At 45.1% G+C, this 27,246-nt stretch overlaps 1 protein-coding gene across 1 annotated transcript in view; it reads right to left on the bottom strand.

The window, feature by feature from the left end:
- Window positions 1-1,325: 1,325 nt before the first annotated feature.
- Window positions 1,326-27,246, bottom strand: part of LOC121282775 (protein CASP-like) — a 698,867-nt gene continuing 672,946 nt past the window's right edge. The window contains exon 23 of the mRNA XM_041196552.1: window positions 1,326-2,583. Within this exon, the coding sequence (XP_041052486.1) occupies window positions 2,523-2,583 (61 nt within the window). The 3' untranslated portion in view covers window positions 1,326-2,522. The remainder of the gene's footprint in view (window positions 2,584-27,246) is intronic.

Raw genomic sequence — 27,246 nt, 5'->3', positions numbered from 1 at the left:
TAGAGTAGGGGGGTTGAAATGACTGGATTGCTGGACAGAGAACCAGCGTGGATTCAGGAGGAGGCCATTCGGCTAACTATGTGATAATGACTCAATGACTGTATAGCATCATTTCATCACAGCTCTGTGACTAACAACCGATTAAATTTACAAATCTGTTTGATTACTAATTTTATTTGGGATTGATACAGACAGCAGGGGAAAGGAGTGGGGCAATGGGGTTATTTTGGGAATGATACAGGGCTACGGAGATAGTGGGGCACTATTGAATTTGTATGGGGCAATGGGAAGACAATGAGCCAGTGGTAATAGCTCTGGATTTATACAAGATTATGAGACGAGAGTGGGGCATTGGGATTAGTTGAGGATGGATAAAGGGTTATGACAAGAGATCAGGAAGGTGGGAATAATTTGGGATTGCTGTCGAAGATTTAAAAAATTGCATTCATATAGTGCTCATCATGACCTTCCAAAGTGTTTTACAGCCAAAGAAGAACTTTTGATGTTTAATGTAGGAAGCACAGTAGGCAATATGCCCACAGCAATGTCCCACAATCAGCAATGTGTTAATAACCGGATGATCTGATTGGGATCTGATATTGGGGGATAAATATTGGTCAGGACACTCTGCTGCTCTTCCTTAAAACACCACTGAATATTTTTAGATCCACCTGAGAAAGAACACTGAGCTGCCCATTAACATCTTATCTGACAATGCTGCACTCCCTCAGTTCTGCACTGGGCTTGTCCACATAGATTATGCACTCAAGTCCCTAGAGCTGGACTTGAACTCACAACCATTTAACTCAAGAGTGCTACCAATTGAACACCAGCTGACAAGATTTATTGCAAAGAGCTGTAGCTGTGGGTCAGTCATGTGTAGGCCAGGCTGAGGAAGGGCAGCAGATTTCTTTCCCCAAAGGACATGAGTGAACCAGATAGGTTTTTATTACAATCCAGTAATTTCATAGTCACCATCACTGAAACTAGCTCCTTATTCCAGATTTTATTTAATTAGCTGAATTTAAATTCCCCAGTTTCCAGTGGGATTTGAACTTGTGTCTCTGGATCATTTGTCTGGACCACTTGATTACTGGACTAGCAACCTAACCTCTCTGCTGTGATACTAAAAGGCCCCTTTTTCAGAACTCTGAGAGATTTGGGGGTGAGGAGATGACGGGACGGATAAACTGCGTTGCACACCACTTCGCTAATGCTCTTATTGAAGTATTCAGGATGCTCCATTTGCCTTTGTAGCATTAAAGAAGTTCAGTCAGAAATTAGGCTCAAAACAGAGCGGAAAATAAACAAAACCACATTTATAATTATTGCTGCCAATTGATTTATTCTATTTATTCAAAGTGTTCATTCCTTTACCCAGAATAGTATTAGGTAGCTGAAAGTACACAAACATACATAGATTCCGAGAAAGGTTAATGATGGAGTTGCAGACATACAGTGTAATACCTAACTATATACCTGCGCTGCTTCCTCACTGGAAAAGGGTCCTGACAGAAACACACAATCTGCTGGCTGCATACTCCCTGGTGATCCTGGGTTCAGATTGTCTACCAGAATGCATGATGTACAGTTTTTTCATTTTGACTAGCTTGCAGCAGAGAGTAAAATCCTGTACTGCACAAACATCTTTTAACTTCAGGCCCTGTCAAACAGTAAAGCAATGATATCTACGTATGACAATAAAGAAGATAATCGTGAACTTACAAGTCAAGATAAATGAGGTGAGATAAATGCTGGTGATGAGAAGGCTGCTATAAATTCAGTCTCAATTTGGATGTCATGTATACATGGAGCTTTTACTAAGCTTGATGCAACTTCTCCACTGCCCTTAATGAACTGTCATGTAATCCATTCCCACTGTGGGTTATTACACACACAATCTTTTAGCTGACATGCATCAAAATTATTAATAATTAAATCAAAATTCCCATTGTTTTACATTATTCAAATCCACATTCTAATATAATTACTGCAACCCTGAGGTTAGGGCACCTATATTTTTTTAATCACAGGAACTAAAGGCATTTAGAAATCTGAAGAGTGTGAAAGTTGATTGAATTCTAAGAGTAGGAGCTGGCTCTAAAGGATTGTTGCAGAAAATCAGCTGAGAAGCCCACTATCTCCCACATGCTTCAACAGCTCTTGCACTCAGTGTTTGGACTCAGCAACAGAGTCTGAAAATATCATCAATTAATAGAGGTTTACTGCAATAAAATGGCTATGGAACAGAACAAAAGGAAAGCGAAGCAAGTTATATTTTGTAGGCATGCTGTTTCCCTGCTAATGGAGGAAAATAAAACTCAATATGCTTATGTAAAGATGCATTAAAGGAATGCTTCCCCTGAACTCTCCCTGTTTAATGAAATAAAATGCTAAGCGACACTAGTGTTGCCCCAGGTCAGGCATCTGTGCAAGACTTCATCGAGGGGCAGGCGCACAGAACTGCTAGGGTCCAGGATCCAGCAATGCCCTGAGGTCAGCTGGACCCACAATCTACTGCTTCACTGCCACATATCCCTTGCGTCACCATTCTCATGGAACTTGTGCAGATGGTCAGAATACCTGGAGAAAGGAAACAGATGAAATCACTAGCATCAAAAAGATAAATAATACTACGCAAAATGTACAACACTGACGGAGGCTGCAAAGTGCAAACATGTGGCTGCTCCTAAACATCGCCTTTAGAAACTGACCACAACATGGAGATTGGGCATAAAGGATGAGGAATATCTAGAAGGTACAAATATGCCTTTATTCTGCCAATAATAATATATAAGCCCATTTATTTTTATGGGTCAGGGTAACCAATATTGTCAATGTCACTGTCCAGAATCAGATTTGAGCCAAATGACCAAGACATAGATACACCAATGGTGTTTAACATCCCATTGCTGAACTGTATATAAAGAATGGCTTCTATTTATGTAGTATCTTTCACAACCTCAGGACACCCCAAAGTGGTCTGCAGCCATGAAAAACTTTTGAAGTAAGATCACTGTTATAATTTAGAAAACATGACTGGCGATTTGTACACAGCAAGCTCTCACAAACAATGAGATAATAAGCGTATATTTGTTTTCTTCGTAAGTGCTGATTGAAAGAGCATGGTTGTCTGCTTGCACCTCTTGTAAAACATGCACTAGATATTGTTCCCTTCAGTGCAGGATAACCTGGCCAGTAGAATCAGTTCCACAACAATAAAGTAAACATATTATGGGTGAATGGGAGGTTTGGGGATGGGGGACAGGGGAATGGGATACCTCAAAGTTTTACAAATAAATTATAGGAGTCCAAGGAATGAGTGACTTGCTGAAGAGGGAGGATGTGATATTGGAGACATCACAGAGACCTTGATTCAAATCTTTAAAAATAGAACTGTATTGGTTTCCTTCTTTAAGCAAAATATAACTGTATTTGAAGCAGTTAGGAAAGGTTTACTAGGCTAATATCGAGAATGGGCAGGTTGTCTTATGAAGAAAGGTTGGACAGATTAGGCTTGTACCCACTGGAGTTTAGAAGAGTAAGAGGTGACTTGATCGAAACCTTTAAGGTCCTGAGGGGTTTTGACAGGGTGGATGTGGAGAGGATGTTTTCTCTTGTGATGGAATCCAGAACTAGGTGTCACTGTTTAAAAATAAGGGGTCGCCCATTTAAAACAGAGATGAGGTGAAATTTTTTCACTCAGAGGGTCGTAAGTCTTTGGAACTCTCTTCCTCAAAAGTGATGGAAGCAGGGTCTTTGAATATTTTTAAGGCAGAGCTAGATAGATTCTTGATTAACAAGGGATGAGAGATTATTGGGGGGTAGGCGGGAGGTTACGATCAGATCAGCCAAAATCTTATTGAATGGCGGAGCAGGCTTGAAGGGCCAAGTGGTCTACTCCTGCTCCTAGTTCGTATGTCCATAAGTTGATTAATAAAAGCATGGGAACTTTGGTTTCAGAAACAGGGCATATAAATTAAAGAGATAATCCTAAAATGCACAAATCTTAGATGAGGTTATGGTTAGAATAGTGTGTCCAGATTTGGGCACCTTACATTGAGAAGGATAATGTCTAGGGCAGTGACAGGGAGTAGCAGGATCCAGAATCAGTTTTAAAAGGAAAGAAGATTAATATTTGAAAAATAAAAATATAAAAGGACCTTCTATTGTCATCCTATTTATCAGCCTGTGGATTTTTTTTAAGTTATACACTTAACCCTTAACAATAAGAATCTGAATTCCATTTCTTTGAGTTTTGATTTTTTTAATTTAAAAAATCAGTGCTTGGGCTGTACTTAAAACAATGGAAAGATGTGAACCAGTGAGAGGAATTCATAGCATATGTGAGACCAGCAGTGTTAGAAGGAACAAGTGACAAAGTGAAAGGTCAAAACAACAATGAGGCTTTAGAAATGACAGCATTCAGGAGGAGGAGGTGTTATTCAGAGAAGCACCAGATCCTCCGACTGCCAAGTAACAGAGCAACTGCTAGATGAGAAAAGACCAAAGTCCATATGGTTCACTTGTCATTCTGATACAACAACAATGGAATTGTTGATGAATTCTAATAATCAATCTCCATCAATTAGTCTACAAGAGAAACGAGGGAAACCCCAGTAGTAGATTGCTTGGAAGATGATGCCTTGTGGGAATAGCAATGTCCTTTCTTGTGTCTCCCAAACCTAATTCATTGCTCAATCTGTTCTCTGTATGCGTGCTGCATCCTAGACTGCAGCATGCCTGTTTGTCTCAGAACTTCAGGTGTTAGCTGCCTAGATTGGATGGGTTGCATCAAGATGTACATATTTGGAAGGGGGAAGATGGTGATCGGAAATTAATTAGGAAAGGGAAATTTACTCTCCGGATGGATTGTAGCAAAATGATAAACCATTTTACAATTGCACTGCACCTAATACAGATAAAAACCCTCGGCTGGAACGTCATGTGGTAACTTGACGGCTAATACTGGAGTTCCCTTTCTTAATTGTTGATTGTTCATATATTTGTTAGGTTACAAACGTTATTTTTAACATTTAAGGTTAGATGGTGTTTAGTGTGAGGAGTTATGGAGCTGAAGTATTTCCGAGACTTATATGAAGAAATTTATTCGGAAAAAAGCTGAAAAAGGAAACAAAAGATTTTTGCAACTGAAGGAGCGAATGACCAAATAGAGGAGAGATAAACACAGCTTACAGTAACAGTGATAAACATGACTAACCAGTGAGCGAGGGCGAGAGGCGCAGAGCAACTAAGTGAGAGACAGTGCAAGAAGGGTGGAGGCCATTAACAGTGAGAGAGTATGAGAGGACCGGGGTTATTAACAGTAAGGAGTGCGAGAGGTTTGGGATCATTAACATGAGAGAGTGCAAGAGAAGCGGGGTTGTTAATAGTGAGAGTGCGCAAGAGGAGCGGGATCACCAACAGAGAATGAGTGAGGGGGAGAGGAGGCATGAACAGTGAGAGTATGTGAGAGGGGAAGGGGCATTAACAGAGAATGTGTGTGAGAAGAGCGGGGGCATTAACAGTGAGTGAGTGAGAGAGGAGTGAGGTCATTAATATTGAGAAAGTGAGAGGAGTGGGGTTATTAACAGTGAGAGAGTGAGAGGAGCAGGTTTTTGATAGTGACCCCGCTGCTCTTTCATTCAATCTCTAACAGTGAGAGAGCACGAGTGCAGCAGGGGGCATTAACTGTGAGAGTGAGAGAGAAGTGGTGTTATTAATAGTGAGAGAGTGAGAGGAGAGGGGTTATTAACAATGAGAGAATGGGAGGAGTGGGGTTATTGACAGAGATTGAATGAGAGAGCAGTGGGTTACTGACAGTGAGAGAGCATGAGTGAAGAAGAGGCATTAACTGTGAGAGTGAGAGAGGAGAGGGGGCATTAACAGTGAGGATAAGTGAGTGGAGCAGGGTTAACAATAGCGAGAGAGTTTTCGAGGATCAGGGTAATTAATAGTGAGACAGTTTTCGAGGATCAGGGTTACTAATAGAGATAGAGCAGGATAGGAGTGGGGGCACTAAGAGTGAAAGAGTGCAAAAGGATTGGGGTTAGTAAAAGTGAGAGTGTGTGGTAAGAGCGGGTTCATTAACATTGAGAGAGTGTGATAAGAGCAGGGTCATTAACAGTGAGTGTGACAAGAGCGGGGTCATTAACAGTGAGAGAATGCGAGAAGGGCGGAGTCATTAAGAGTGAGAGAATGCGATAAGAACGGGGTCATTAACAATGTGAGAGTGGGATAAGAGCGGGGTCATTAAAATTGACAGAGCAGGATAGGAGTGGAGCCACTAACAATGAAAGAGTGCAAGAGGATTGGGGTTAGTAACAGTGAGTGTGTGTGGTAAGAGTGGGTTCATTAACATTGACAGTGTGAGATAAGAGCAGGGTCATTAACAGTGAGTGTGATAAGAGCTGGGTCATTAACAGTGAGAGAGTGCGAGAAGGGCGGGGTCATTAAGAGTGAGAGAATGCGATAAGAATGGGGTCAGTAACAATGTGAGAGTGCGATAAGAGCAGGGTCATTAACAATGAGGGAGTGCGATAAGGGCGGATTCATTAACAGTGAGAGAGGGCAATAAGAGCAGGGTCATTAACAGTGAGAAAGTGTGTTCAGAGTGGGGTCATTAACACAGAGAGTGCGATAAGAACGGTGTCATTAACAGTGAGCGAGTGCGATAAGAGCGGTGTCATTAACAGTGAGAAAGTGCGCTAAGAGCGGGGTCATTAACAGTGAGAGAGTGTGAGAAGAGGCCGGGTCATTAACAGGGAGACAGTGTGCGATAGGAACGGGGTCAGTAACAGTGAGAGAGCACAATAAGAGCAGGGCCATTCACAGTAAGAGACTGCGATAAGAGTGGGGTCATTAACAGTGAGAGCGTGCGATAAGAGCGGGGTCATTAACAGTGACAGACTGTAAGAAGAGCCCAGGTCATTAACAGGGAGACAGTGTGCGATAAAAATGGGGTCAATAATTGTGAGAGAGGCCGAGATACGGGGGTCATTAACAGTGAGAATGTTAGAGGAGCAGGGTCATTAACAGTGACGTGTGCAATAAGAGCGGGTTTATTAACAACGAGCGAGTGCGACATAAGGGGGTCATTAACAGTGAGAATGCTATAGCAGTGGGCTCATTAACAATGAGAGTGCGATAAGAGCGGGCTCACGAAAAGTTAAAGAGTGCATTAAGAGCGGGGGCATTAACAGTGAGAAAGTGTGTTAAGAGTGGGTTCATTAACATTGAGAGACTGTGATAAGAGAGGGGTCATTCACTGTGAGAGAGTGCGATAAGAGCGGGGTCATTAACAGTGAGAAAGTGTGTTAAGAGTGGGTTCATTAACACAGAGAGTGTGATAAGAGCGGGGTCATTAACAGTGAGAGAGTGCGATAAGAGCGGGGACATTAACAGTGAGAGAGTGTGATAAGAGCGGACTCATGAACAGTAAAAGAGTGTGATAAGAGTGGGTTCATTAACAGTGAGAGAGTGTGATAAGAGCATGGCCATTCACAGTGAGAGAGAGCCAGAAGAGCGGGGTCATTAACAATGAGTGTGAGAAGAGCCCGGGTCATTATCAGGGAGACAGCGTACGATGAGACTGGGGTCAGTAACTGTGAGAGAGTCCGATATAAGGAGGTTATTAACAGTGAGAATGTAAGAGAAGTGGGGTCATTCACAATGAGTGTGCGATAAGAGTAGGATCATTAACAGTGAGAGAGTACGATAAGACCGGTGTCATTAACAGTGAGTGAGTGCGATAATAGCGGTGTCATTAACAGTGAGCGAGTGCGCTAAGAGTGGGTTCATTAACAGTGAGAGAGTGTGAGAAGAGCCCGGGTCATTAACAGGGAGACAGTGTGCGATAAGAACGGGGTCAGTAACTGTGAGAGAGTCCGAGATAAGGGGGTCATTAACAGTGAGAATGTAAGAGGAGTGGGGTCATTAACAGTGAGAGAGTGCGATAAGAGCGTGGTCATTAACAGTAAGAGAGTGCGATAAGAGTGGAAAGAGTGAGATAAGAGCAGGATCATTAACAGTGAGCGAGTGTGATAAGTGCGGTGTCATTAACAGTGAGAGAGTGTGAGAAGAGAGCACGTGTCATTATCAGGGACACAGTGGGCGATAAAAATGGGGTCAGTAACTGTGACAGAGTCCGATATAAGGGGGTCATTAACAGTGAAGTGTGCGATAAGAGCGAAGTTATTAACAACGAGCGAGTGCAACATAAGGGGGTCATTAACAGTGAGAATGCTATAGCAGTGGCCTCATTAACAACGAGAGTGTGATAAGAGCGGGCTCATTAACAATGAGAGAATGCGATAAGAACGGGCTTATGAAAAGTAAAAGAGTGCAATAACAGCGGGGTCATTAACAGTGAGAAAGTGTGTTCAGAGTGGGTTCATTAACACAGAGAGTGCGATAAGAGCGGGGTCATTAACAGTGAGTGAGTGCGATAAGAACGGTGTCATTAACAGTGAGCGAGTGCGATAAAAGCGGTGTCATTAACAGTGAGAAAGTGCGCTAAGAGCGGGGTCATTAACAGTGAGAAAGTGTGAGAAGAGGCCGGGTCATTAACAGGGAGACAGTGTGCGATAGGAACGGGGTCAGTAACATTGAGAGAGCACAATAAGAGCAGGGCCATTCACAGTAAGAGACTGCGATAAGAGTGGGGTCATTAACAGTGAGAGCGTGCGATAAGAGCGGGGTCATTAACAGTGACAGACTGTGAGAAGAGCCCAGGTCATTAACAGGGAGACAGAGTGCGATAAAAATGGGGTCAATAATTGTGAGAGAGGCCGAGATACGGGGGTCATTAACAGTGAGAATGTTAGAGGAGCAGGGTCATTAACAGTGACGTGTGCAATAAGAGCGGGTTTATTAACAACGAGCGAGTGCGACATAAGGGGGTCATGAACAGTGAGAATGCTATAGCAGTGGGCTCATTAACAATGAGAGTGCGATAAGAGCGGGCTCATGAAAAGTTAAAGAGTGCATTAAGAACGGGGTCATTAACAGTGAGAAAGTGTGTTAAGAGTGGGTTCATTAACATCGAGAGAGTGTGATAAGAGTGGGGTCATTCACAGTGAGAGAGTGCGATAAGAGCAGGGCCATTCACAGTGAGAGACTGCGATAAGAGCGGGGTCATTAACAGTGAGAGAGTGCGATAAGAGCGGGGACATTAACAGTGAGAGAGTGTGATAAGAGCGGACTCATGAACAGTAAAAGAGTGTGATAAGAGTGGGTTCATTAACAGTGAGAGAGTGTGATAAGAGCATGGCCATTAACAGTGAGAGAGAGGCAGAAGAGCGGGATCATTAACAACGAGTGTGAGAAGAGCCCGGGTCATTATCAGGGAGACAGCGTACGATAAGATTGGGGTCAGTAACTGTGAGAGAGTCCGATATAAGGAGGTTATTAACAGTGAGAATGTAAGAGAAGTGGGGTCATTCACAATGAGTGTGCGATAAGAGCAGGATCATTAACAGTGAGAGAGTACGATAAGACCGGTGTCATTAACAGTGAGTGAGTGCGATAATAGCGGTGTCATTAACAGTGAGCAAGTGCGCTAAGAGTGGGTTCATTAACAGTGAGAGAGTGTGAGGAGAGCCTGGGTCATTAACAGGGAGACAGTGTGCGATAAGAACGGGGTCAGTATCTGTGAGAGAGTCCGAGATAAGGGGGTCATTAACAGTGAAGTGTGTGATTAAAGCGGGTTAATTAACAATGAGAGAATGTGATAAGAGCGGGCCCATGAACAGTAAAAGAGTGCGATAAGGGCGGGGTCATTAACAGTGAGAGAATGTGTTAAGAGCAGGATCATGAACAGTGAGAGAGTGTGATAAGAGCAGGCTCATTAACAGTGAGTGAGTACGATAAGTGCGGGTTCATTAACAGTGAGAGAGTGCGATAAGAAGGGCTCATTAACAGTGAGCGAGTACGATAAGTGCGGGTTCATTAACAGTGAGAGAGTGCGATAAGAGGGGCTCATTAACAGTGAGCGAGTACGATAAGTGCGGGTTCATTAACCGTGAGAGAGTGCGATCAGAGGGGCTTATTAACAGTGAGTGAGTACGATAAGTGCGGGTTCAGTAACAGTGAGAGAGTGCGATCTGAGGGGCTCATTAACAGTGAGTGAGTACGATAAGTGCGGGTTCATTAACAGTGAGAGAGCGCGATAAGAGGGGCTCATTAACAGTAAGCGAGTACGATAAGTGCGGGTTCATTAACAGTGAGAGAGTGCGATAAGAGCGGAAACAGTGAGAAAAGAGCAGGATCATTAACAGTGAGACAGTGTAATAAGAGAGGGGTCATTAACAGTGAGAGAGTGTGATAAGAGGGGCTCATTAAAGTGAGAGAGTGCGATAAGAGCAGAAACAGTGAGAAAAGAGCAATCTCTTTAACAGTGAGAGAATGCGATAAGAGCAGGATCATGAACAGTGAGAGAGTGTGATAAGAGCCGTGGTCTTTAACAGTGTGAGTGCGATAAGAGCGGGGATATTAACAGTGAGAGAGTGCGATAACAGCGGAAACAGTGAGAGTGTGAGATAAGTGCAGATCATTAACAGTGAGAGAGTGCGATAAGACCGGTGTCAATAACAGTGAGCGAGTGCGTAAAGAGCGGGGTCCTTAACAGTGAGCGGGTGCGATAAGAGCGATGTCATTAACAGTGAGAATGTTAGAGGAGTGGGGTCATTAACAATGAGAGTGCGATAAGAGCGGGGTTATTAACAAGGAGAGAATGTGATAAGAGCGGGCTCATGAACAGTAAAAGTGTGCGATAAGGGCTGGGTCATTAACAGTGAGTGAGTATGATAAGAGTGGGTCAACAGCACTGAGGGAGTGTGATAAAAGAGGGGTCATTCACAATGAGAGTGCGCGTTAAGAGCGGGCCCATTAACAGTGAGAGTGTGCGACAAGAGCGGGGTCATTAACAGTGAGAGTGTGGGACAAGAGCAGGCTCATTAATAGTGAGAGTGCGCGACAAGAGCGGGGTCTTGAACAGTGAGAGAGTGTGATAAGTGCGGGTTCATTAACAGCGAGAGGGCGCGATAAGAGCCAGGTCATTAACAGTGAGAAAGTGTGCGATAAGGGCGGTGTCATTAACAGTGTGAATGCTAGAGGAGCGGGGGCATTAACAGTGAAGTGTGCGGTAACAGCGGGTTCATTAACTGTGAGAGAGTGGGCGATAAGAGCAGGGTCATTAACAGTGAGAATGCAAGAGGAGCAGGGTCATTAACAGTGTGAGAGAGTACGAGATAAGGGGGACATTACAGTGAGAATGCGAGAGGAGCGGGGGCATTAACAGTGAGTGAGTGCGATAAGAGCGGGCCCATTAACAATGATGGGGTGTGATAAGAGCAGAGTCATTCACAATGAGACAGTGCGATGCGAGCGGGCTCATTAACAGTGAGAGTGCGCGATAAGAGCGGGGTCATTAACAGTGGAAGAGTGCGATAAGAGCGGGGCCATTAACAGTGAGAGAGCGCGATAAGAGCAGGGTCATTAACAGTGAGAGAGTGCGATAAGAGCGGAAACAGAGAGATAAGAGCAGGATCATTAGTAGTGAGTGAGTGCGATAAGAGCGGTGTCATTAACAGTTAGAGAATGCAATAACAGCGGGCTCATTAACAGTGAGAGAGTGTGATAAGAGCAGGATCATGAATAGTGAGAGAGTGTGATAAGACCGTGGTCATTAACAGTGTGAGTGCGATAAGAGCGGGGATATTAACAGTGAGAGAATGTGATAACAGCGGAAACAGTGAGAGTGTGAGATAAGAGCAGGATCATTAACAGTGTGAGAGTGCGATAAGAGCGCTGTCATTAACAGTGAGCGAGTGCGATAAGTGTGGTGTCATTAACAGTGAGCGAGTGCGATAAGAGCGGGGTCATTAACAGTAAGAAAGTGTGAGAAGAGCCCAGGTCATCTACATGGAGACAGTGTGCGAAAAAAACGGGGTCAGTAACTGTGAGAGAGTCCGAGATAAGGGGGTCATTAACAGTGAGAGAGTGTGATAAGAGCGGGCTCATTAAAGTGAGCGAGTACGATACGTGCGGGTTCATTAACAGTGAGAGAGTACGAGATAAGGGACTCATTAACAGAACGCTAGAGCAGCGGGGGATGCACTGTGAGAGAGTGATATAATAGCAGGGTCATTAACATTGAGAGAGTGTGATAAGAGTGGGCTCATTAACAATGAGAGTGCGATAAGAGTGGGCTCGTTAACAGTGAGAGAGTGCGATAAGAGCAGGATCATGAACAGTGTGAGTGCGATAAGAGCAGGCTCATTAACAGAGAGAGAGTGAGAAGAGCCCGGGTCATTAACAGGGAGACAGTGTGCGATAAAAACGGGGTCAGTAACTGTGAGAGAGTCCGAGATAAGGGGGTCATTAAAATTGAGAGAGTGTGATAAGAGCGGGCTCATTAACAGTGAGCGAGTACGATACGTGCGGGTTCATTAACAGTGAGAGAGTACGAGATAAGGGACTCATTAACAGAACGCTAGAGCAGCGGGGGCATTAACTGTGAGAGAGTGATATAATAGCAGGGTCATTAACATTGAGAGAGTGTGATAAGAGTGGGCTCATTAACAATGAGAGTGCGATAAGAGTGGGCTCGTTAACAGTGAGAGAGTGCGATAAGAGCAGGATCATGAACAGTGTGAGTGCGATAAGAGCAGGCTCATTAACAGAGAGAGAGTGAGAAGAGCCTGGGTCATTAACAGGGAGACAGTGTGCGATAAAAACGGGATCAGTAACTGTGAGAGAGTCCGATATATGGGGGTCATTAACAGTGAGAATGTGAGAGGAGTGGGGTCATTAACAGTGAAGTGTGCGATAAGAACGGGTTTATTAACAACAAGCGAGTGTGACATAAGGGGGTCATTAACAGTGAGAATGCTATAGCAGTGGGCTCACTAACAATGAGAATGCGATAAGAACGGGCTCATGAAAAGGAAGAGTGTGATAAGAGCGGAGTCATTAACAGTGAGAAAGTGTGTTAAGTGTGGGCTCATTATCACTGAGAGAGTGTGATAACAGCAGCGTCATTTACAGTGAGAGAGTGCGATAAGAGCGGGGTCATTAACAGTGAGAGACTGCGACAAGAGCGGGGTCATTAGCAGTGAGAGAGTGCGATAAGAGCAGGGCCATTCACAGTGAGAGACTGCGACAAGAGCGGGGTCATTAGCAGTGAGAGAGTGAGATAAGAGTAAGATCATGAACAGTGAGAGAGTGTGATAAGAGCGTGATCATTAACAGTCTGCGTGCAATAAGAGCGGGGATATTAACAGTGGGAGAGTGCGATAACAGTGGAAACAGAGAGTGTGAGATAAGAGCAGGATCATTAACAGTGAGCGAGTGTGATAAGAGCGGTGTCATTAACAGAGAGAGTGTGAGAAGAGCACGGGTCATTAACAGGGACACAGTGTGCGATAAGATGGGGTCAGTAACTGTGAGAGAGTCCGATATAAGGTGGTCATTAACAGTGAGAATGTAAGAGGAATGGGGTCATTAACAGTGAAGTGCACGATAAGAGCGAAGTTATTAACAACGAGCGAGTGCAACATAAGGAGGTCATTAACAGTGAGAATGCTATAGCAGTGGCCCCGTTAACAATGAGAGTGTGATAAGAGCGGGCTCAATAACAATGAGAGAAGGCGATAACAACGGGCTCATGAAAAGTAAAAGAGTGCGATAAGAGCGGGGTCATTAACAGTGAGAAAGTGTGTTAAGAGTGGGTTCATTAACATTGACAGAGTGTGATAAGAGAGGGGTCATTCACAGTGAGAGAGTGCGATAAGAGCGGGGTCATTAACAGTGAGAAAGTGTGTTAGGAGTGGGTTCATTAACGCTGAGAGAGTGCGATAAGAGCGGGGTCATTAACAGTGAGAGAGTGTGACAAGAGTGGACTCATGAACAGTAAAAGAGTGTGATAAGAGTGGGTTCATTAACAGTGAGAGAGTGCGATAAGAGCGGGGACATTAACAGTGAGAGAGTGTGACAAGAGCGGGGTCATTAACAGTGAGAGAATGTGACAAGAGCGGACTCATGAACAGTAAAAGAGTGTGATAAGAGTGGGTTCATTAACAGTGAGAGAGTGCGATAAGAGCGGGGACATTAACAGTGAGAGAGTGTGACAAGAGCGGACTCATGAACAGTAAAAGAGTGTGATAAGAGTGGGTTCATTAACAGTGAGAGAGTGTGATAAGAGCATGTCCATTTACAGTGAGTGAGAGCCATAAGAGTCGGGTCATTAACAACGAGTGTGAGAAGAGCCCGGGTCATTATCAGGGAGACAGCATACAATAAGAATGGGGTCATTAACAGTGAGAATGTAAGAGAAGTGGGGTCATTAACAATGAGAGTGCAGTAAGAGCAGGGTCATTAACAGTGAGAGAGTACGATAAGACCGGTGTCATTAACAGTGAGCGAGTGCGATAATAGCGGTGTCATTAACAGCGAGCGAGTGCGATAAGAGCCGTGTCATCAACAGTGAGAAAGTGTGCTAAGAGCGGGGTCATTAACAGTGAGAGAGTGTGAGAAGAGCCTGGGTCATTAACAGGGAGACAGTGTGCGATAAGAACAGGGTCAGTAACTGTGAGAGAGTCCGAGATAAGGGGGTCATTAACAGTGAGAATGTAAGAGGAGTGGGATCATTAACAGTGAAGTGTGTGACTAAAGCGGGTTAATTAACAATGAGAGAATGCGATAAGAGCGGGCCCATGAACAGTATAAGAGTGCAATAAGGGCGGGGTCATTAACAGTGAGAGAGTGCGATAAAAGCAGGATCATGAACAGTGAGAGAGTGTGATAAGAGCGGGCTCATTAACAGTGAGCGAGTACGACAAGTGCGGGTTCATTAACAGTGAGAGAGTGCGATAAGAGGGGCTCATTAACAGTGAGCGAGTACGATAAGTGCGGGTTCATTAACAGTGAGAGAGTGCGATAAGAGGGGCTCATTAACAGTGAAAGAGTGTGATAAGAGGGGCTCATTAAAGTGAGAGAGTGCGATAAGAGCAGAAACAGTGAGAAAAGAGCAAGCTCTTTAACAGTGAGAGAATGCGATAAGAGCAGGATCATGAACAATGAGAGAGTGTGATAAGAGCCGTGGTCTTTAACAGTGTGAGTGTGATAAGAGCGGGGATATTAACAGTGAGAGAATGCGATAACAGCGGAAACAGTGAGAGTGTGAGATAAGTGCAGGATCATTAACAGTGAGAGAGTGCGATAAGACTGGTGTCATTAACAGTGAACGAATGCGATAAGAGCGGTGTCATTAACAGTGAGAGAGTGCGATAAGAGCGGTGTCATTAACAGTGAGAATGTTTGAGGAGTGGGGTCATTAACAATGAGAGTGCAATAAGAGCAGGGTTATTAACAATGAGAGAATGCGATAAGAGTGGGCTCATGAACAGTAAAAGTGTGCAATAAGGGCTGGGTCATTAACAGTGAGTGAGTGTGATAAGAGTGGGTCAATAACACTGAGAGAGTGTGATAAAAGAGGGGTCATTCACAGTGAGAGTGCACGTTAAGAGCGGGCCCATTAACAATGAGGGGATGCGATAAGAGCAGAGTCTTTAACAATGAGAGAGTGCGACAAGAGCGGGGTCATTAACAGTGAGAGTGCATGACAAGAGCGGGCTCATTAATAGTGAGAGTGCGCTACAAGAGCGGGGTCATTAACAGTGAGAGTGCACGACAAAAGCGGGCTCATTAACAGTGAGAGTGCACGACAAGAGCAGGCTCATTAATAGTGAGAGTGCGCGACAAGAGCGGGGTCATGAACAGTGCGAAAGTGCGATAAGAGCAGTGTCATTAACAGTGAGCGAGTGCGATAAGTGCGGGTTCATTAACAGCGAGAGGGTGCGATAATAGCCGGGTCTATAACAGTGAGAAAGTGTGCGATAAGGGCGGTGTCATTAACAGTGAGAGTGCTAGAGGAGCGGGGGCATTAACAGTGAAGTGTGCGGTAACAGCAGGTTCATTAACTGAGAGAGAGTGGGCGATAAGAACAGGGTCATTAACAGTGAGAATGCAAGAGGAGCAGGGTCATTAACAGTGTGAGAGAGTACGAGATAAGGGGGTCATTACAGTGAGAATGTGAGAGGAGCGGGGCATTAACAGTGAGTGAGTGCGATAAGAGCGGGCCCATTAACAATGATGGGGTGCGATAAGAGCAGAGTCATTCACAATGAGACAGTGCGATACGAGCGGGCTCATTAACAGTGAGAGTGCGCGATAAGAGCGGGGTCATTAACAGTGGGAGAGCGCGATAAGAGCGGGGCCATTAACAGTGAGAGAGCGCGATAAGAGCAGGGTCATTAAAAGTGAGAGAGTGCGATAAGAGCGGAAACAGTGAGATAAGAGCAGGATCATTAACAGTGAGTGAGTGCGATAAGAGTGGGGCCATTAACAGTGAGAGAGCGAGATAAGAGCGGTGTCATTAACAGTGAGAGAGTGCGATAAGAGTGGGGTCATTAATAGTGAGAGACTGCGATAAGAGCGGGGCGATTAACAGTGAGAGAGCGCGGTAAGAGTGGGCTCATTAACAATGAGAGTGCGATAAGAGGGGCTCATTAACAGTGAGCGAGTACGATAAGTGCGGGTTCATTAACAGTGAGAGAGTGCGATAAGAGGGGCTCATTAACAGTGAAAGAGTGTGATAAGAGGGGCTCATTAAAGTGAGAGAGTGCGATAAGAGCAGAAACAGTGAGAAAAGAGCAAGCTCTTTAACAGTGAGAGAATGCGATAAGAGCAGGATCATGAACAGTGAGAGAGTGTGATAAGAGCCATGGTCTTTAACAGTGTGAGTGCGATAAGAGCGGGGATATTAACAGTGAGAGAATGCGATAACAGCGGAAACAGTGAGAGTGTGAGATAAGTGCAGGATCATTAACAGTGAGAGAGTGCGATAAGACTGGTGTCATTAACAGTGAACGAATGCGATAAGAGCGGTGTCATTAACAGTGAGAGAGTGCGATAAGAGCGGTGTCATTAACAGTGAGAATGTTTGAGGAGTGGGGTCATTAACAATGAGAGTGCAATAAGAGCAGGGTTATTAACAATGAGAGAATGCGATAAGAGTGGGCTCATGAACAGTAAAAGTGTGCAATAAGGGCTGGGTCATTAACAGTGAGTGAGTGTGATAAGAGTGGGTCAATAACACTGAGAGAGTGTGATAAAAGAGGGGTCATTCACAGTGAGAGTGCACGTTAAGAGCGGGCCCATTAACAATGAGGGGATGCGATAAGAGCAGAGTCTTTAACAATGAGAGAGTGCGACGAGCGGGGTCATTAACAGTGAGAGTGCATGACAAGAGCGGGCTCATTAATAGTGAGAGTGCGCTACAAGAGCGGGGTCATTAACAGTGAGAGTGCACGACAAAAGCGGGCTCATTAACAGTGAGAGTGCACGACAAGAGCAGGCTCATTAATAGTGAGAGTGCACGACAAGAGCGGGGTCATGAACAGTGCGAAAGTGCGATAAGAGCAGTGTCATTAACAGTGAGCGAGTGCGATAAGTGCGGGTTCATTAACAGCGAGAGGGTGCGATAATAGCCGGGTCTATAACAGTGAGAAAGTGTGCGATAAGGGCGGTGTCATTAACAGTGAGAGTGCTAGAGGAGCGGGGGCATTAACAGTGAAGTGTGCGGTAACAGCAGGTTCATTAACTGAGAGAGAGTGGGCGATAAGAACAGGGTCATTAACAGTGAGAATGCAAGAGGAGCAGGGTCATTAACAGTGTGAGAGAGTACGAGATAAGGGGGTCATTACAGTGAGAATGTGAGAGGAGCGGGGCATTAACAGTGAGTGAGTGCGATAAGAGCGGGCCCATTAACAATGATGGGGTGCGATAAGAGCAGAGTCATTCACAATGAGACAGTGCGATACGAGCGGGCTCATTAACAGTGAGAGTGCGCGATAAGAGCGGGGTCATTAACAGTGGGAGAGCGCGATAAGAGCGGGGCCATTAACAGTGAGAGAGCGCGATAAGAGCAGGGTCATTAAAAGTGAGAGAGTGCGATAAGAGCGGAAACAGTGAGATAAGAGCAGGATCATTAACAGTGAGTGAGTGCGATAAGAGTGGGGCCATTAACAGTGAGAGAGCGAGATAAGAGCGGTGTCATTAACAGTGAGAGAGTGCGATAAGAGTGGGGTCATTAATAGTGAGAGACTGCGATAAGAGCGGGGCGATTAACAGTGAGAGAGCGCGGTAAGAGTGGGCTCATTAACAATGAGAGTGCGATAAGAGTGGGATTATTAACAGTGAGTGTGATAAGAGCAGGATCATGAATAGTGAGAGAGTGTGATAAGTCCGTGGTCATTAACAGTGTGAGTGCGATAAGAGCGGGGATAGTAACAGTGAGAGAATGCGATAACAGCGGAAACAGCGTGTGATGTAAGAGCAGGATCATTAACAGTGTGAGAGTGCGATAAGAGCTGTGTCGTTAACAGTGAGCGCGTGCGATAAGAGCGGTGTCATTAACAGTGAGAGAATGCGATAAGAGCGAGGTCATTAACAGTAAGAAAGTATGAGAAGAGCCCAGGTCATAAACATGGAGACAGTGTGCGAAAAAAACGGGGTCAGTGACTGTGAGAGAGTCCGAGATAAGGGGGTCATTAACAGTGAGAGAGTGTGATAAGAGCAGGATCATGAACAGTGAGAGAGTGTGAGAAGAGCCTGGGTCATTAAAGGGAGACAGCGTGCGATAAGAATGGGGTCAGTAACTGTGAGAGAGTCCGAGATAAGGGGGTCATTAACACTGAGAATGTGAGAGGAGCGGGGTCATTAACAGTGAAGTGTGTGATAAGAGTGGGTTTATTAACAACGAGCGAGTGCGACATATGGGGGTCATTAACAGTGAGAATTTTAAAGCAGTGGGCTCATTAACAACGAGAATGCGATAAGAGCGGGGTCATTAACAGTGAGAGACCGCAATAAGAGCAGGGCCATTAACAGTGAGCGAGTGCGATAAGAGCGCAAACAGTGAGATAACAGCAGGATCATTAACAGTGAGCGAGTGCGATAAGAACGGTGTCATTAACAGTGAGAGAGTGCGCTAAGTGGGAGCTCATTAACAATGAGAGTGCGATAAGAATGGGATCATTAACAGTGAGAGAATGCAATAACAGTGGACTCATTAACAGTGAGAGAATGCGATAAGACCGGTGTCATAAACAGTGAGCGAGTGCGATTACAGCGGCGTCACTAACAGTGAGAGAGTGTGAGAAGAGCCCAGGTCATTAACAGGGAGACAGTGTGCGATAGAAACGGGGTCAGTAACTGTGAGAGAGCCTGAGATAAGCGTGTCATTAACAGTGAGAATGTTAGAGGAGTGGGGTCTTTAACAGTGAAGTGTGTGATAAGAGCGGGTTCATTAACAATGAGCGAGTGCGACATAAGGGGGTCATTAACAGTGAGAATGTTATAGCAGTGGGCTCATTAACAATGAGAGTGCGATAAGAGCTGGCTCATTAACAATGAGACGATGCGATGAGAACGGGCTCATGAAAAGTAAAAGAGTGCAATAAGAGTGGGGAAATTAACAGTGAGAAAGTGTGTTCAGAGTGGGTTCATTAACACAGAGAGTGTGATAAGAGCGAGGTCATTCACAGAGAGAGAGTGAGATAAGAGCAGGATCATTAACAGTGAGCGAGTGCGATAAGAGCCGTGTCATTAACAGAGAGAGAGTGTGAGAACAGCACGGGTCATTAACAGGGAGACAGCATGCGATATGAATGGGGTCAGTAACTGTGAGAGAGTCCGTTATAAGGGGGTCATTAACAGTGAGAATGTAAGAGAAGTGGGGTCATTAACAGTGAAATGTGCCATAAGAGCGGGGCCATTAACAGTGAGAGAATGTGAGAAGAGCCTGGGTCATTAACAGGGAGACAGTGTGCGATAAAAACGGGGTCAGTAACTGTGAGAGAGTCCGATATAAGGGGGTCATTAACAGAGAAGTGTGCGATAAGAGCAAAGTTATTAACAACGAGCGAGTGCGACATAAAGTGTTAATTAACAGTGAGAATGCTATAGCAGTGGCATCATTAACAATGAGAGTGTGATAAGAGCGGGCTCATTAACAATGAGAGAATGCGATAAGAACGGGCTCATGAAAAGTAAAGGAGTGCAATAAGAGCGGGGAAATTAACAGTGAGAAAGTGTGTTCAGAGTGGGTTCATTAACACAGAGAGTGTGATAAGAGCGGGGTCATTCACAGTGAGAGAGTGTGATAAGAGCAGCGTCATTAACAGTGAGAGAGTGCGATAACAGCAGGGCCATTTACAGTGAGAGACTGCGACAAGAGCGGGATCATTAACAGTGAGAGAGTGTGATAAGAGTAAGATCATGAACAGTGAGAGAGTGTGATAAGAGCATGATCATTAACAGTGAGAGAATGTGATAAGAGTGGAAACAATGAGATAAGAGCAGGATCATTAACAGTGAGCGAGTGCGATAAGAGCGGTGTCATTAACAGTGAGCGAGTGCGATAAGAGCGGGGTCATTAACAGTGAGGGAGTGTGAGAAGAGCCCGGGTCATTAAAGGGAGACAGTGTGCGATAAGAATGGGGTCAGTAACTGTGACAGAGTCCCATAAAAGGGGGTCATTAACAGTGAGAATGTAAGAGGAGTGGGGTCATTAACAGTGAAGTGTGCGATAAGATCGAAGTTATTAACAACGAGCGAGTGCGACATAAGAGGGTCATTAACAATGAGAATGCTAGAGCAGTGGGCTCATTAACAATGAGAGTGTGATAAGAGCGGGCACATTAACAATGAGAGAGTGGACAATAAGGGTGGGGTAACTAACAGTGAGAATGCAAGAGGAGCAGGGTCATTAACAGTGAGAGAGCGTGATAAGAGCGGGGTCATTAACTGTGAGAGAGTGCGAGATAAGGGGGTCATTAACAGTGAGAATGCTAGAGGAGTGGGGTCATTAACAGTGAGAGAGTGCGATAAGAGCTCGGTCATTAACAGTGAGAGTGTGTGCGATAAGGGCGGTGTCATTAACAGTGAGAATGCTGGAGGAGCGGGGGCATTAACAGTGAAGTGTGTGGTAACAGCGGGTTCATTAACAGTGAGAGGGTGCGATAAGAGCCGGGTCATTAACAGTGAGAGAGTGCGATAAAAGGGGGTCAGTAACAGTGAGAATGCTAGAGGAGCGGGGGCATTAACAGTGAGAGAGGGAGCGATGAGAGTGGTGTCATTATCTGTGAGAGAGTGCAAGATAAAGGGGGCATTAACAATGAAGAGTGCGATAAGAGCGGGGTCATTAACAATGAGAGAGTGGACAATGAGAGTGGGGTCATTAACAGTGATAATGCTAGTGGAGCCGGATCATTAACAGTGTGAGAGGACAATAAGAGCGGGCTCATTAACAGTGAGAGAGTGCGAGATAAGGGACTCATTAACAGTTAGAACGCTAGAGCAGTGGGGGCATTAACTGTGAGAGAGTGCTATAATAGCGGGGTCAGTAACATTGAGAGAGTGTGATAAGAGTGGGCTCATTAACAATGAGAGTGCGATAAGAGTGGGCTCATTAACAGCGAGAGAATGCGATAAGAGCTGGCTCATTAACAGTGAGAGAGTGCGATAAGAGCAGGGATATTAATAGTGAGAGAGTGCAATAGGAACGGGCTCATTAACAGTGAGTGAGTACAATAAGTGCAGGTTCATTAACAGTGAGGGAGTGCGATAAGAGGGGCTCATTAACTGTGAGCGAGTACGATAAGTACGGGCTCATTAACAGTGAGAGAGTGTGATAAGAGGGGCTCATTAAGAGTGAGAGAGTGCGATAAGAGCGGAAATAGTGAGAAAAGAGCAGGATCATTAACAGTGAGACAGTGTAATAAGAGAGGGGTCATTAACAGTGAGAGAGTGTGATAAGAGGGGCTCATTAAAGTGAGAGAGTGCGATAAGAGCGGAAACAGTGAGAAAAGAGCAATCTCTTTAACAGTGAGAGAATGCGATAAGAGCAGGATCATGAACAGTGGGAGAGTGTGAGAAGAGCCGTGGTCTTTAACAGTGTGAGTGCGATAAGAGCGGGGATATTAACAGTGAGAGAGTGCGATAACAGCGGAAACAGTGAGAGTTTGAGATAAGTGCAGGATCATTAACAGTGAGAGAGTGCGATAAGACCGGTGTCATTAACAGTGAGCGAATGCAATATGAGCGGTGTCATTAACAGTGAGAGAGTGCGAAAAGAGCGGGGTCATTAACAGTGAGAAAGTGCGCTAAGAGTGGGGTCATTAACAGTGAGAGAGTGTGAGAAGAGCCCGGGTCATTAACAGGGAGACAGTGTGCGATAGGAACGGGGTCAGTAACAGTGAGAGAGCGCGATAAGAGCAGGGCCATTCACAGTGAGAGAGTGTGAGAAGAACCCAGGTCATTAACAGGGAGACAGTGTGCGATAAAAATGGGGTTAGTAACTATAAGAGAGGCCGAGATACGGGGGTCATTAACAGTGAGAATGTTAGATGAGCAGGGTCATTAACAGTGACGTGTGCAATAAGAGTGGGTTTATTAACAACGAGCAAGTGCGACGTAAGGGGGTCATTAACAGTGAGAATGCTATAGCAGTGGGCTCATTAACAATGAGAGTGCGATAAGAGTGGGCTCATGAAAAGTTAACGAGTGCATTAAGAGCGGGGTCATTAACAGTAAGAAAGTGTGTTAAGAGTGGGTTCATTAACACAGGGAGTGTGATAAGAGCGGGGTCATTCACAGTGAGTGTGTGATAAGAGCAGGGTCATTCACAGTGAGAGAGTGGGATAAGAGCAGGGCCATTCACAGTGAGAGAGTGTGATAAGAGCGGTGTCATTACCAGCGAGACAGTGCGCTAAGAGAGGGCTCAGAAACAGTAAAAGAGTGTGATAAGAGTGGGTTCATTAACAGTGAGAGAGTGTGATAAGAGCATGGTCATTAACAGTAAGAGAGTGCGATTAGGGTGGAAACAGTGAGATAAGAGCAGGATCATTAACAGTGAGCGAGTGCGATAAGAGCTGGCTCATGAACAGTAAAAGAGTGTGATAAGAGTAGGTTCATTAACAGTGAGAGGGTGTGATAAGAGCATGGACATTCACAGTGACAAAGAGCCATAAGAGCGGGGTCATTAACAGTGAGTGTGAGAAGAGCCCAGGTCATTAACAGGGAGACAGCGTACGATAAGAATGGGGTCAGCAACTGTGAGAGAGTCCCATATAAGGGGGTCATTAACAGTGAGAATCTAAGAGAAGTGGGGTCATTAACAGTGAAGTCTGTGATAAGAGCGAGGTTACTAACAACGAGCGAGTGCAACATAAGGGGGTCATTAACAGTGAGAATGCTAGAGCGGTGGGCTCATTAACAATGAGAGTGTGATAAGAGCAGGCTCATGAACAGTAAAAGTGTGTGATAAGAGCGGGGTCATTAACACTGAGATATTGCGATAATGGTCGGGTCATTAACAATGAGAGAGTGGGTGATAAGAGCCGGGTCATTAATAGTGAGAAAGTGTGCAATAAGGGCGGTGTCATTAACAATAAGAATGCTAGAGGAGCGGGGGCATTAACAGTGAAGTGTGCGCTAACAGCGGGTTCATTAACAGTGAGAGAGTACGAGAAAAGGGGTCATTACAGTGAGAATGCGAGAGGAGTGGGGGCATTAACAGGGAGTGAGTGCGATAAGAGCAGGCCCATTAACAATGAGGGGGTGCGATAAGAGCAGAGTCATTAACAATGAGACAGTGTGATAAGAGTGGGCTCATTAACAATGAGAGTGCGATACACGCAGCCTCATTAACAGTGAGAGTGCGCAACAAAAGCGGGGTCATTAACAGTGAGAGTGTGCGATATGAGCGGGCTCATTAACAGTGAGAGTGCACGACAAGAGCAGGGTCATTAACAGTGAGAGTGCGATAAGAGCGGGCTCATTAACAGTGAGAGAGTGTGATAAGAGCAGGGTCATGAATAGTGAGAGAATGTGATAAGACCGTGGTCATTAACAGTGTGAGTGCGATAAGAGCGGGGATATTAACAGTGAGAGAATACGATAACAGTGGAAACAGTGAGAGTGTGAGATAAGAGCAGGATGATTAACGGTGCGAGAGTGCGATAAGACCGGTGTCATTAACGTGAGCGATTGCGATAAGAGCAGGGTCATTAACAGTGAGCGAGTGCGATAAGAGCGGGGTCATTAACAGTAAGAGAGTGTGATAAGAGCGGGGTCATTCACAGTGAGATAGTGTGCGAAGAGCCCAGGTCATTATCAGGGAGTCAGTGTGCGATAAAAACGGGGTCAGTAACTGTGAGAGTCTGAGATAAGGGGGTCATTAACAGTGAGAATGTTAGAGGAGTGGGGTATTTAACAGTGAAGTGTGCGATAAGTGCGGGTTTATTAACAACGCGCGAGTGCGACATAAGCGGGTCATTAACAGTGAGAATGCTATAGCAGTGGGCTCATTAACAATGAGAGTGCGATAAGAGCGGGCTCATTAACAATGAGAGAATGCGATAAGAATGGGCTCATGAAAAGTAAAAGAGTGCGAAAAGAGTGGGGTCATTAACAGTGAGAAAGTGTGTTAAGACTGGATTCATTAACACAGACATAGTGTGATAAGAGCAGCATCATTAGCAGTGAACGAGTGCGATAAGAGCAGGGTCATTCACAGTGAGAGACTGCGATAAGAGCGGGGTCATTAACAGTGAGAAAGTGTGCGATAAGGGCGGTGTCATTAACATTGAGAATGCTGGAGGAGCAGGGGCATTAACAGTGGAGTGTGCGGTAACAGCGGGTTCATTAACAGTGAGAGGGTGCGATAATAGCTGGGTCATTAACAGTGAGAATGCTAGAGGAGCGGGGGCATTAACAGTGAAGTGTGCGGGAAGAGCGGGTTCATTAACAGTGAGAGAGTGGGCGATAAGAGCCCGGTCGTTAACAGTGAGAATGTGAGAGGAGCAGGGTCATTAACAGCGAGAGAGTATAAGATAAGGGGGTCATTACAGTGAGAATGCGAGAGGAGCGGTGTCATTAACAGTGAGAGAGTGTGATAAGACTGGGCTCATTAACAATGAGAGTGCGATAAGAGCGGGATCATTAACAGTGAGAGAATGCAATAACAGCGGGCTCATTAACAATGAGAGAGTGAGAAAAGAGCAGGATCATGAATAGTGAGAGAGTGTGATAAGACCGTGGTCATTAACAGTGTGAGTGCGATAAGAGCGGGGATATTAACAGTGAGAGAATGCGTTAACAGCGGAAACAGTGAGAGTGTGACATGAGAGCAGGATCATTAACAGTGAAAGAGTGTGATAAGACCGGTGTCATTAACAGTGAGAGAGTGCGATAAGAGCAGGGCCATTCACAGTGAGAGACTGCAATAAGAGCATGGTCATTAACAGAGAGAGAGTGCGATAAGAGCGGGGTCATTAACAGTGAGAGAGTGTGAGAAGAGCATGGGTCATTAACAGGGAGACAGCATGCGATAAGAATGGGGTCAGTAACTGTGAGAGAGTCCGATATAAGGGGGTCATTAACAGTGTGAATGTAAGAGGAGTGGGGTCATTAACAGTGAAGTGTGCGATAAGATCGAAGTTATTAACAATGAGCAAGTGCGACATAAGGGGGTCATTAACAGTGAGAATGCTATAGCAGTGGCCTCGTTAACAATGAGAGTGTGATAAGAGCGGGCTCAATAACAATGAGAGAAGGCGATAACAACGGGCTCATGAAAAGTAAAAGAGTGCGATAAGAGCGGGGTCATTAACAGTGAGAAAGTGTGTTCAGAGTGGGTTCATTAACACAGAGAGTGTGATAAGAGCGTGGTCATTAACAGTGAGAGAGTGCGATAAGAGCAGGGCCATTCACAGTTAGAGACTGAGACAAGAGCGGGGTCATTAACAGTGAGAGAGTGTGATAAGAGTAAGATCATGAACAGTGAGAGAGTGTGATAAGAGCATGATCATTAACAGTGAGAGAGTGTGATAAGAGTGGAAACAATGAGATAAGAGCAGGATCATTAACAGTAAGCGAGAGCGATAAGCGCGGTGTCATTAACAGTGAGAGAGTGTGAGAAGAGCCTGGGTCATTAAAGGGAGACAGCGTGCGATAAGAATGGGGTCAGTAACTGTGAGAGTGTCCCATATAAGGGGGTCATTAACAGTGAGAATGTAAGAGGAGTGGGCTCATTGACAGTGAAGTATGCGATGAGATCGAAGTTATTAACAACGAGTGAGAGCGACATAAGAGGGTCATTAACAATGAGAATGCTAGAGCAGTGGGCTCATTAACAATGAGAGTGTGATAAGAGCGGGCACATTAGCAATAAGAGAATGTGATAAGAGCGGGCTCAAGTACACTAAAAGAGTGAGATAAGAGCGGGATCATTACCATTGGGAGATTGTGATAAGAGCGGGGTCATTCACAGTGAGATAGTGCGATAAGGGTCGGGTCATTAACAATGAGAGAGTGGACAATAAGGGTGAGGTAATTAACAGTGAGATTGCAGGAGGAGCAGGGTCATGAACAGTGAGAAAGTGTGATAAAAGAGGGGTCATTAACTGTGAGAGAGTGTGAGATAAGGGGGTCATTAACAGTGAGAATGCTAGAGGAGTGGGGTCATTAACAGTGAGAGAGTGCGATAAGAGCGCAGTCATTAACAGTGAGAAAGTGTGCGATAAGGGCGGTGTCATTAACAGTGAGAATGCTGGAGGTGCAGGAACATTAACAGTGAAGTGTGCGGTAACAGCGGGTTCATTAACAGTGAAAGGGTGTGATGAGAGCCGGGTCATTAACAGTGAGTGAGTGCGATAAGAGCGGGCCCATTAACAATGAGCGGGTGCTATAAGAGCAGAGTCATTAACAATGAGACAGTGTGATAAGAGTGGGCTCACTAACAATGAGAGTGCGATACAAGCAGGCTCATTAACAGTGAGAGTGCACGACAAGAGCGCGGTCATTAACAGTGAGAGTGCGATAAGAGCGGGCCCATTAACAGTGAGAGAGTGTGATAAGAGCAGGGTCATGAATAATGAGAGAATGTGATAAGACCGTGGTCATTAACAGTGTGAGTGCGATAAGGGCGGGGATATTAACAGTGAGAGAACGCGATAACAGCGGAAACACTGAGTGTGAGATAAGAGCAGGATGATTAACAGTGAGAGAGGGCGATTAGACCGGTGTCATTAACAGTGAGCGATTGCGATAAGAGCGGGGTCATTAACAGTGAGCGAGTGCGATAAAAGCAGGGTCATTAACAGTAAGAGAGTGTGATAAGAG

Source organism: Carcharodon carcharias, chromosome 10, assembly GCF_017639515.1.
Source record: "Carcharodon carcharias isolate sCarCar2 chromosome 10, sCarCar2.pri, whole genome shotgun sequence".
Classification (NCBI taxonomy): domain Eukaryota; kingdom Metazoa; phylum Chordata; class Chondrichthyes; order Lamniformes; family Lamnidae; genus Carcharodon; species Carcharodon carcharias.
This window is presented reverse-complemented; position numbering and strand designations above follow the sequence as displayed.